Here is a 13,497-nt window from a genome sequence, read left to right on the forward strand (position 1 = left end):
TATCTAATAAGTGAGTTAACCAAGCTCAACTTTTTACTTCATACACATTTATTTTCAGTTATTTTTATTTATTTCATTTATTTTATTTTATTCTAAATAATTTTTCATAAATAAATTTACATATTTATTTTATTTTAAATTTATCAAAATTTCTTTCACATGATTATATTTACAATAAAAAAATTTAATGTACTAAATAAAAAATTTATTAAATAACTTAAAATATGTATTTTATATAATAATTCATTTTTAACATTAAGTTAAAATTTGAAATTATATAAAATTTAAAAATGCAAAGATGATTATTTACCTACAAATCCATTATGCATGTATTAGTAAACTTTTATATATATACATTCGATACTCCAATTCGTTTATTTGAAATATATATTAATTTTAATTTATTTAGACAAATATTAATTTGGTTAATTAAGTTGGTGGTAAGCATAGAAATCGCGTGCACTAAATTACTTTACAATTTTTTAAAATGCATATGAGATTGTTATAAGTATTAATCTGAATAAACTATACTTTATCATTCTGCAATTATGGTTTACAATACGAAGAGTGTAATAAATCCACTATCTTCATTAAAAATCACATATCTTGAAAATGAGGAACGACAGTTTGAATTAATAAAAAATTAAAATAATAGTAATGTTTTTGGTATTAAAAAAAAAATACAAATATATAAATAAATAATAAATTTAATCCAATAACATATGTAACAAAATTATCTTTTTAGAATAGAAATTATAATATAAAACATACAGCAATATGTAAATTATTTCATGTATACTATGAACGACAAGTAAACAATTATAATTTAAAAAATAATGTTTCTGAATTTAAATAATGAACCACAGTCCCATTATGTGAGATATCGCCTGAAATTCCAAAATGATATAAAGTTTAAAGAGCCAATAACTTTAACTCTCGATTTGCGCATGCCTCAAAAAAGCTTAATAGTAATGTTTTCCACTTTCTATATAGAACTGTTCATAGGTAATATAAACCTAACCTCAAACGACTCGAATTTTTAAGCTTTATCTCTCTTATTCGTGCAATTTTTAACTCAACAAGATTTTCAGGAATATAATACAAGCATTTTTTGTATGAGGAAACAAGGACTATCTATGGATATTTTTTTTCTGACTAAATTCTTTATATTTTTATTGCTTAAATATTGCTATTATATTTAGAAGATTTTTAAATAGAATGCGAAGCCTAGCTTCGGATTAGATAAGGTAGTTTAATAACTTGAATGCAATACAAACACTAAATATTTGTACTTATTGAGATTATTTGTCTAAAGTCATTGTTAAAAATATAATTCAAATAGATTATCATTTATAGGAATATATTACTTAATTAACGTATATTAATTTAAGCATTTTTAAAAGTAGATGTATAAATATTTAAAATGCTTTAAAAGATTTGGTTATAATTCAATGTATATTAATATTAATACAGAATCATGAATACACAAGATTATACAAGGTGCATAAAACTGTCACCGAATAATAAAATCTATATATTTGTTCGGGATTGATGCAGTCCCATGAATTTCAAACAAAAAAAAGATCATACGCGCTGTCCGGCGTACCGCATGTGCGCCTAGACTTGTACGCATGTGCGGACCGAGACGCGCACTCGAGCGAATGTTTACAAACAAAACTCGGCAAGTCCGAGCAAGTTTACGACCCGAAATATAATATACTGTAAGATCACCCAAGGGTATTACTCCTATTTTTCTCTCCTCGAACATTCTCGAAGGTTCTAGATTTTTCCTTCGACGCCTCGTGTAAGAATTAGTGCAACAACAACGATGCCTTCTTGCCAGCTAAGTGAGCCGCTGCGTGGCTATATAAGGGACGCACGGGGCGCACCTCGCTCTCTTGCTGAAGATACCTCTTCAGCAACTGCGCTTGCGGCTAACAACTTGCCGTGACCCGACAGCAGTGACACCGACCATAGTGAACCGATTTAATCATCTACCAGTAGAAGCCACGACACACGAGTCTCGATTTGCCCTCGGCAGGACCGCCATGGAACGGTCGGTATTTTCAGTAGAGCCGCCACGGAACGATCAAGCCTTCGGTTCGTGCGCGTATTCAAAGGGCTCATACGCTCATTTGTAATATCACTTCGCGTTCACTCAAGTGTATCTGCCGCTCAGTGTTTTGTATACTGTGAAGACGACGCGTGGCCATATTTTCGGCAACATAGTTAAGAATACACGCGTGCGTAAGAATAAGAAATCAGCAGATTAGATAGTGATTACAGTGAAGCCAATGAAATAGTGATCAAGGGGGACATCAACTACACAGCATCTAATACACCTAGCCTGCAGTTCACCAGGTACACCTCTATATTAATAAATAAACAAGTCACATCTCGCACTAACGTCGATCGGGCACAGTTACGCTCTCTCGACTAACACTTCGACATCCTACAGGCCCTCAACAGCTGACGCAAGAGTCACTGTGGTTCACACATTGTCAAGGACAACAACAGATCGACTAATAGACTATAAATACAGATTATTAAATCCTTCACCACTTACTGGTTAGAAATCTTACCAGTAATTACTCTTACCTGTGACTAGTTCTTCTACTGTCCCCTTGCATAATTAAAGACACAATTGATTACTTAATAAATTCCATTAAACATCTTATGCCATATCAAGTATAGTTATTCATACATCAAGCGTACTTGATTCAACTACCATCTGCTCATGCTACCTGACAAGCATGATTGATTGACTACACCGGCTGACATTTACAGCATCAACATTACTTCAACTTCAAGATACTTAGTCATATCCATAGAACTACAATAATCAAGAATACAAGAACACACCCTCATTACTTCGATAGAATCATCTCTCTCTACACAACGGTGCAATATTATTATAATCATTTACACATAATAAACATTGTTTTTACTAAATATATAATATTTTTCAGCCTTATCACTTATTATTTCCTTTGCAGTTATCCTGCTGAGAGACTAATCCACTGAACTATTGAATTGGTAGTTCGAGCCATAAACTAAACCTTTAAAATCGAACAATATTTCTTTAGGTATTTTTAAACAAGACTAGTGTACAATATCTTATTATGTAATGAATCCAGAATTATGTAAATAATAATGACTATCTTTCTCGAATACAGAATAAAATGAAAACCTTTAAAAAAATCAAATTTAACGTAATCAAATATTCATTGGATTATTATCAATTTTCAACAAACTTTTAAAATATCAAGTTATATTTGTAAATAAATATTTGAATAATGATAATCAATTAAAAAATAAAATTTTATTGTAGTGATATATTTTTATAATACTTTGATTTTTCATTTATTTATTGTATCTAATATAATTTAATATTAATTTTGCTTTTCAAAGTGTTGAAATTTATTCACTTTAATATTTTAAAATATAATTTTTTGTTAAATAGAGTAAAATTATATTTTACTCTACTTAAATTCTTAAATTCTATTATAATTATACAATAATATATACCATGAATCAATGAAGCAATAGTTTCATTCTATAAATGTAACCAATAAACTTAGTTAAATCAGATTTGCCAGAATATGGATAAAAGATACTTGATTCCTTTTACAAATGGATTTTGTAAAAAGTCTACAAATATTTATAAAGAGTTTTACATTATATTTTAAAATAAATCTACATAATAGTCTCACTATTATATAAATGACTAAAGTTCACACAGTAATAAGAGATTTCAAACTAGAGTAATAAAAGTAAAAATAAAACAGTAATAAAAGATTCAAATAATAATAAGAGACGTTATTACTTATATATATTTTTTACTTTTCATCTTTATTACAGCTGATACATTTACTATAATATATCATTAATATTTTTATTGTTGAATAATATAGCTATTACATATTAAATATTAAAATAATTAATATATTTTAACGATTGATTCTAATGCTTTTGTTATAGTAAATATCATTTTAATTATTTAAGAAATATTTTTTTAATATAATATTTTTGTTCGACATATATTAAATTTTTAAATAAAATTTTATAATCCATATAAAAATATTATTGACTGTAAAATTATAGTAAAATTTATTTTTTAGCACACATCAATTTTAAAATCTATTGATTTTGAAAGATTTAAAAATCACAATTAATATACATGTAATACATTTAATATTAAATAGATTCAAACTAGATACATTAAGTGATTATGTATGAACGATAATATTCATTTTCATGAATGATATATAAATTTTGTATACATATATCTTAAAAAAATTCGTTGTATGATGCGAATAAAATATCTGACAAAATAAATGAATTTTTAAATTGATGTGTGCTTATGGAATAAAATATTATTTTTAAATAATATTCTTATATAAAGACGATAAATAATATGAAATATAAATATATACAAATAATTACTATGAATATCAGATTACCCATATGCATCTTCTGACACATTGATTTTCCCTGGTTCACCGGTAGTTTCTGTTCGGCTAGTAAGATTAACTGTATTACCAAAGAGACAGTAGCGAGGCATACGATGACCAATTACTCCAGTAACTACTTCCCCACTATGTATACCAATTGTAATTTTCTAAAAACAATTATTAATACTATTTAATATGATTATTGTATTTATAATATAAAGCTTTAATTATCTGGTTTATGCACAAAAGTTTCCTGTTATACAAAAATATACAACTTTTAAATACTTTTATAAATATAAAACATTTGATATATAATATAACCTGATATCTGATTAGTTGTTTATACAAGAAATTTAATATAATAATAAAAATAGGTTTAATTTCAAATTTTACTTTCATCTATGAAGACGACATAAATTATTAATATATAGTTTTTCTCACCACAGGTTCTCCATCAATTTTTACTTCATCAGCAGCTAAATCCATCATATCCAATGCAAGACGTGCAATACAACGAGCATGAGAACTACAAGGCTCTGGTAATCCACTAACTGCCATATATTTGTCGCCGACAGTTTCAACCTAAAAAATAAGTTGAATAAAATAAGGTAAATATATTATCATGAATTCCAGAAAGACGAAGACAATTTAAAAAAAAATTGTATATCACGATCTTAAATAAAAACTTAAATAAAATGGAAATGAGAATCAAAAGAAAGTTATTTGTAACCGTTTATATGCGGACATACGCATTTATATAGCAAAATACACACGCGAATATTATATAGCTTACATGTTTTATATATATTTCTATTATGTTGTTATTATTATTATTATTATTATTATTATTATTATTATTATTATTATTAAATATAAATGTATATTTATAAAGTAAAATAAGATATGAATTTAACTGATATATATTTTAATTTAATTTTTTTCTTTTATAATAAGTTGATATATCGAACCATTACTATTTTTGCATTTCCCTTTTTCGAAAATTATTATAATTCAATATATACATATATATATATATATATATTATTTCGTTTAGTATGTTAGTAAAGTTTTCTCTTTTTTCAGCATGTATAAAAAGCATTTGCGCTGTCTTCTATATTTTAAAGACAGGAAGAAAGTATCAATTTTTAGAAAATGTAGAAAATAATTATATTGTTCAACCCACGCAACTATTCAAAATCAGTGTAAAATATACGATCATGTTAATCACTCAAGAGCACCTTACATCATGTGTGTATAATATTCTGATCACTGTCTAACATTTTCTTATGTTCTCATTTATATTTTTATTTATATATTTTTATATTCTTTTGTATTTTTTTTCTCTATCCAAACTTCATTGAAAATCCAGCAAAAAGCAATTAACTATAGTATGATAAATGTCTTTTTAAAATGCATTGCAAAAGGTATAAATCACAATATACAGCGAATATACTTAATGTAATGATAAAAAGTGTATATTAATTGATATTCAAGATGAGCCGAAGAAAAAAGGAGAAAAAGGTATATTTTTTATATATAAGTATTAAAAATAATATGGAAAATCTTACAAATTATTTGTCTTGATTGAATGATCCGGAAATATGACATAGAAGTCGAATCAAAAGATTGTGCGAGAACCCAAATAAGAAAGGAAAAATTAAAAGCTACGAAACGTATGCTTCTTTAATCACCTTTTCTTTGGCTCTAGAAACGTAAAGTTAAAAATTAGAATATTTATTGAATTTTGATAAAATATCAAATAAAATTTTTAATTGAGAATATATTTGTAGTAACGTAATAGAAAATATACAATTATTTATATAATTTATAAATTTGTTGGGGGTATTAATTCTATACGCGTTCTGACATAATTACATTAAATTCTACTTTCCAAAATTAATGATTTTAAATATTAATCAGTCTTTAAAAGCTAATTTTATATAATTTAAATATTTAAAGATATTAATTTCTAATATTAATAAAAATTAATTTTTTGTACTGGTTTTTTTCATTACAATATTTTATTCTAAAGTCCATGCATTCTTTCAATTATTTTAATTTCTTTAATTTATTTTATTTTTTCAATATTTATTGATAGAATATATAATTTAAATTTAAATTTTCGAAATCATAAAAATAACATGATATCTAGAAGAAGTTTGTCTATATACGCTTAAAGAACTTAATATTTATACACATAAACATGTGTGCGATTGCGTATGTGTGCATGCGTACAATTCAAATTAAAAACAAATATAAAAGTAAATATTAATTTATATTTTTGATCGCATATTACCATTACTGAAATTATCTAATTTAAAATTAAGTTTTATGTAGAAATATTGATCAATTTAATGCATTGCTGCAGGCTATATTATTAATCATTTGAATGTGATATAAAATTGAACAGTAGTAATAATAAATAAATAAAAATTTTTAAAAAAGCTTTAAAAATATATACCATCAAGAAGAAAACTGCTATTCAATCAATAGCATATTTTCTTATTTTTATTACAAAAAATAGTATAAAACAAAAGAAACCAATACAAATTCCATTCATTCGAATTTACATCACGTACCTTGTAAACATTCGGATTTCTCTTAGGGTCCGTTAGAATATCAAAAGCAATGTATAATTCGTTGAGCATTTTGACAATCTTCATAGCACCACTTGCATCCGTATGTGCTGCACAATAAGCGCTAAAACCCACAATTCCCGAAAATAAAAGTGTAACGCAGTCATACTTTCTTGCTGGTATTGGGCGTGAGTGTCTTAATTCATTAGCGACGGAGATCGGTAGAACAGAGTAGAGCAACCTGTTTATTAAAAGATAATTAATTATAACTTATAAATATAGTAACTTTTTTAGATTTACGCAAAACTAAATGATTTTTTATTATAAAAAATTATATAAATTAATTGTTCTTTCTACTTATTTAATACAAATTATTTTTCCTTATGACAATACTAATCGATTTTCTATGTACATCATCGTTAATTTAAATGAATTATTTAAAATGCATATGTATTCTAAATGTGTTTATTAACTTATTGGAAGTATATTCTCTATCTTACCATTTTCAGTTTCTGATTGTCAAATATGTGTGTTGTTGACTGTAATATATTCATATTTTTTAATAAAAATTTTGTCAATGCCAATAACATCGTTGGTATTATTCATAAACGGATATTAATTATTATTAAATTAAGTAAAAATTATCTTAATTCAAACAATATTTTCTGTAAATAGAAAAATTATTTATTTGACAAAAATTAAAATTTTCTTATTGTACTAAAAATAAAATCTTTAATAGAAACAAATTATTACAAAAAATCATGAAGAGCCTTGATTTTTAAATTAAAAACTTAAAAATATTAATAATTAACAGTATTGTAAAAGAGTTAGTAAGTTATTATGAAACTTCCAACGTTTTAAATGTTATTTGAATTTTATCTTTCGTATGTAGAAGTGTTCGAAATATAATTTGTATAATAATTGTAATGGTATTAAGTTACTCAAGCCCATTGATTTTTAATTATTTTTCCATAACAAATAATAACAATTTCATTATATATTTTTGTGTTAAATAATATATCCTAATATTTATTTATACATTAAATCAATCATTATTTGCATCTAAGTTATAAAAATATTTAAATTAATAATTTATATAATAAAAGTTATAAATTGATGCAAAAATCATTGTTTCGAAATTACAAACGTTTCCTTAATTAATAGAATATATTTGCGACATTCTACAATAATACACACATAATATAAAACAAATACCTGTCGGTCTTTTGTTTTTCACCATCCAGTTCGCGATAAGTTTGTTGTAGCTTATCCGTAAGTAGCTCAAGGTTTCTTGTCAATTTATAGTCAGCTTCAAATTGTTCAGACATAAGAACTAAATCTCGAGTAGCGTCATGAAGAGGTACGTCACTCAGGTACAGACCTCTTCTAAAATATGTCGTATTATATAAAAATGATTGATTTAAATAATTCTTTACTTGGTATATTTACTATAAATTTAATTTAATTTAATGATTTGAAAAATAATTGAAATGTATTAATAATAATTTTAATACAAAAACCTATAATTATATATATATATATATATATATATATATATATACTGATTTCATAAAATAAATCAACATTGTTATGTGCTCTATTATTATATAATTAACTTAATATTAAATCAATAAAGTCAAGAATTTCTTATATGATTATCTTTTAATAGCTAGAGTTATGTATAATACGTATAGATCTTTTATAGTTTGATATATATATATATATATATAGATATATATTTATAAACTATCTTAACATGATTAAATTATTATATACGATTATCCAAATTATAGATTTTCATATATAATTTTGTATAAGTAATAAAATAAAAATACAAAGAAAAATTAAATTAAAAAAAAATATGAAGAAACATTATAATGCGGTCACTACACAAAAAAAAAATTATGTATTTGTAGTATGAATATGATGAACTTTGACTTATTTAAACCTAATTTAAAGCATTAACATCAATTTTCCTTTATTATTGAAAAGAAAATAAAAGAAATAGAAAATAAATTATTCCTAATGTATAGCAAGATTATTTAAAACAATTCCCAATTGATTTATTTCCCACAATATTAAGTGGTGAATAAATGATAAAATTTATTTAACGGCAATAAGAAGATTTTATGTTTATTTAGATGTCTCCAAATTTATAGTTCAATTTAATAGAATAGAGATACGTATATTTTAGGCTTAAAATCACTCAATAATTTGGCATCAAACTCGACTATGAAGTTAGAAGAATAAACAGTTGACACTATTTAATGTTTTTTTATTAACGGTTTAAAGTACTAAATTTCAACAATACTCAAAAACTAAAAATTGTAAATCTTTAATATTAAATGGTCACATCATATTAAAGGTTATCAATATAATTTTAATCAAAACTGAATTCTTGGATTTACTTACATAAATTTTATCTCTTTTTTATTGGTGTGAATTGGTTTTCATTTAAAATTTTTAATAAATACAATTACTTATTCAAACTACTGATCTAGTATTCTTATTAATTTATACAACATTGGATGCATAATAAAATTAATTTTTTCATTTGTCGCTTATTTATAGTATATAAATATAATGGTGCAGTGGCATATCAAAATCACAAAAAATTTTTTTTAAACATTATTTTAATGCAATATATTAATATAGCATGTAAATACACATTAAATTCATAAGATCAACCGATATTTTTAACAGATACATATTTCATTCTTTGCACAAAACTAAAATAATTGATACCAATAGGCTAACTATTATTTAAAAAAGAAATCTGTAAAATAAAATAAAAAATTGAAATATTTGTATGAATAAAATATATCCTATATTTGTTAAAAAATGAAAGTAAGGTACTTATATGTATAAGTGATCGTTTAAAGGTTACCATTAAATATAAAAAAGTAAATGTAGTTCGTTATTTATTTATAAAATACAAATTGTGTTAAAATGTATTTATAAATATATTTATTGAAATGCAAACTTGTAAAGAGATTAATTATTTCTTGTAAATTAGTATGTATAAAGTGAAAATGAATTAAAGATATATATTTGCTCCTTGTAAATTCTGTTTATTCATTTATAATTACTACTGTAATTAATGTCTTTAATTTATATTGTTCATATGTACAAATAATAATTGTAAAAAAATTTAAAGTCATCCAATGATCAATATTGAATAAATATTTATTAATAAAGTGAATATAATAGAAAGTAATTTTGTAAATAAAAAATTAGGTTGAATCATTAACGAGTTCATGAACTCATACTCATAATATGAAGAATAATTAATCTAAATGATAATCTATTTTTTATGTACTGATAGTAATAAAATAAGGCTTATTCAAAAAATGTCAGCCGTAAATAAATATCAGAAAGAAAATATTGAATATAACAGTATACATTTAGTTAGTATTTTATATTAGAATCTCATATGCATTATAAAATGCTTGCTATATTTTACTTTCGATGACAATATTCACATTGATACAAACCATTGTATTGTATAAATATATGCATATAGGAAATATTATTGAAATTTTTTTTAATACTAGAAATAATAAATATAATAAATTTGAAACATTCAGATCAATAAGTAGTGAAGACAAATAAAATATAATAGTCTAGAAGAAAAATCTGCTTACTGGTTAAACTAAAAACTAGAAGGAAACTCTTTAAGAAGAGCTTCAATGATACAAACAATGAGAGTAAATTAAGTTGTAATAAATCATGTACAAAGAGCTAATTAGTTTATATGATATTTGATAAATATAAAATAGTAAAATGTAATTATAAGTAAAGTTTAAATATATATTAAGATATATATAAAAATAATACATAATATAAAATATAAATAAATAAATATAAATAAAAAATAGTATATACATATATAAATACACATAATTCAAGATCGTATAAATATAATGTATGACTAAATTGTTAGATTAAATAATGGATAAAGTATCAAAACTGATAATTGAAAAGAAATAAATACTTAATATTTCAGAGATTAAGTCTGTATTTAAAATAATATGTATTAAATTTAAATCATATAACGAATTCTATAGCTCTATATTCTATATATAATTAATTACATGCTACTAATATACAGTTTAAAAATTAATTCAAATACTTTTATACACGGGTATATATGTGTTTATACATAAATATAATTGTTTGGATAGTTCTCTGTATTTATTTCTTTTATAAAAAATTTAATTTATATACACATGTCGTAATTTCAACTTACTTCGTTAGATCATCGAGATTCATCACACTTGGATAGCAAAGGAAGATGACCGAATCCGATTCACTCACGTACAGCATTTGACCCTATTTTGTACGTGTTGTATGAAGAAAAAAGGATCGATGGTATTTTGTAAGTCTATTTACACGTAAAAGATATTTAATAAAATAATTCGTAAAAATAAGTTTGAATTTATGAAAAATTACAATCTGTTATAAGTATCTGATTATAAAAAAGAACAATGATCTAGAAGTTAACATATAAAATGATCAACATTTAGTATTACTAAAGATTATTAAACATATATTTCATTTTAAAATAAAATTTATTATTGATGTTATAAAGAATAGTTATCAATATGAATTTCTTATTTAATAAAGTTTGTGAAACAATTTTCTATGTGTGCTCATAAATAATTAAATATGAAATAAAATAATGAATTCACTATGAATTTTTAATAAATAAAACTACCAATGAATTAAATTATATTAAAATAATTTAAATAAAAGATACATATATTAAATATATGCACATATATAATATAAATCCGTTGATAATTTGTTACGAATTCACGAAAAGATCAATGAAAGTAAATAGAATGTGGATAAAATTATCAATTTAATAAAAAATTGTTTTTATATTGAGGTAAAACTATAAACATTTTTAACAATTATTTATCAGTTTTTAAATATAATAACGTAAAATCATAATAGTTATAGATCCTACAATATGTAAATACTTTTATTAAAAATAAAATGATTTCCTAAATGCAAACTTACTGCTCAACAATAATGAATTATACTGAAATATCTTTTAAAAATATTTAAATTAAAAGTAAGTTTTTCGCATAAAAATATTTAAAAAAAAAAAATTCAATTAAATTATAATTTAGTTCATCTACGTTAGTGTAAAATGTATTTTATAGTGTTTTCGAGTTATTATTTTTAAACTACATATTGAAAAATGATAAAAGTACTTTTATGAATGTAAGCCACGAGTAAATGTAAATATATAGTTATATTTCATTGTATTAAATACGATGCACATGTATTAATACCGATTTAAATACATAATCTTATGTAATAATATATTAATAATTTTAGATTAAATTGATAAATATATGATATTATGGTAAATATTTAAATATTATAAATTATAAATTATAATAAAATGTAAAAGTTTATTTTAATATTATTTTTATTAAAAGTTGAAGGTATATCGTAGATGATGGTTGTCGTGACAAAATGATCATAATTCAAATCGGAGTATAGTATTATCAAATTAATTAAATCCTTAAACATAAACAAAAAAATCTTTAATAATAATATTAGTTGTTACTAATGAAGAAAATAATTTCCACTAATATGAAGATAAAATTAATGATCATAGAAATAATTGAATTAATTAGAAACTTAAATATTGCAATAGTTTAAAAAAATTAAAAAATAAATAAATATATAAAATATCTAATTTTTAATACTTATATGTTATATGTGTACACATATAATTATTGAAAGAGCAAACATAGTAATTTTTAAAAATTAGAAATTTATAAAAATATTTTTAAAATTCGTACCTTTAAACGTAAGTCGGAATATTCTTCAGAGGCATTAACTTGCATAACACCTTTCTTTGTTCGAAGTACGTAGACAGTATTAATATGAGAAAGAATATTTTCAAACGTCAGTTCAAGATGTGGCCTTACCTTTTAATAGGAAGAAAAATATTACATTAAATTAATTTATTTTTTTGAGAACTTCATAACCAAAATAAGGTTAGATTGTTCATAAATCTAAGAAAAGAGATTAAATAGAAAAATATTAAACTAATAATTTGGTATTGGTTAAATAAATTAATTATATATATATATATATATATATATATATATATATATATATAATATATATTTTTTTTTAATTTTGGTATATTGTGTGAAATATAAAAAAGTAAACAATATTACTAAATTATAAAATGCTAATTTTAAAAATGTAAATACATAAAGCAAGTTATGTATCATAATAATTACCTATCGTTAAACTAGTACAATTGATTTAATAGAAAGCTTAAGGTAGTGGTAATCATAAGAAATTATATGTATAATTATAAAAATTATTAATTTTATAATTTATTTCTATAATTAAAAAAAAGTTTATCTGTAATATATACTTTTATAATATATAATATACTGATATAATACGTGACTGTTTTTATAATGAGATCC

At 22.7% G+C, this 13,497-nt stretch overlaps 1 protein-coding gene across 2 annotated transcripts in view; it reads right to left on the reverse strand.

Moving 5' to 3' along the window:
* The window catches only part of Gycbeta100B (guanylate cyclase soluble subunit beta-1-like), a 33,883-nt gene that overhangs the window by 5,789 nt on the left and 14,597 nt on the right, over positions 1–13,497 (reverse strand). For both annotated transcript variants that reach the window (XM_011501088.1, XM_011501089.1), the window contains 6 exons: positions 12,853–12,981; positions 11,280–11,362; positions 8,246–8,416; positions 7,034–7,271; positions 4,896–5,036; positions 4,464–4,621 (listed from right to left, as the gene is read on the reverse strand). In XM_011501088.1, the coding sequence (XP_011499390.1) occupies positions 4,464–4,621; positions 4,896–5,036; positions 7,034–7,271; positions 8,246–8,416; positions 11,280–11,362; positions 12,853–12,981 (920 nt within the window). The remainder of the gene's footprint in view (positions 1–4,463; positions 4,622–4,895; positions 5,037–7,033; positions 7,272–8,245; positions 8,417–11,279; positions 11,363–12,852; positions 12,982–13,497) is intronic.

The sequence above is a fragment of the Ceratosolen solmsi genome, unplaced genomic scaffold, assembly GCF_000503995.2.
Source record: "Ceratosolen solmsi marchali unplaced genomic scaffold, CerSol_1.0 scaffold57, whole genome shotgun sequence".
Classification (NCBI taxonomy): domain Eukaryota; kingdom Metazoa; phylum Arthropoda; class Insecta; order Hymenoptera; family Agaonidae; genus Ceratosolen; species Ceratosolen solmsi.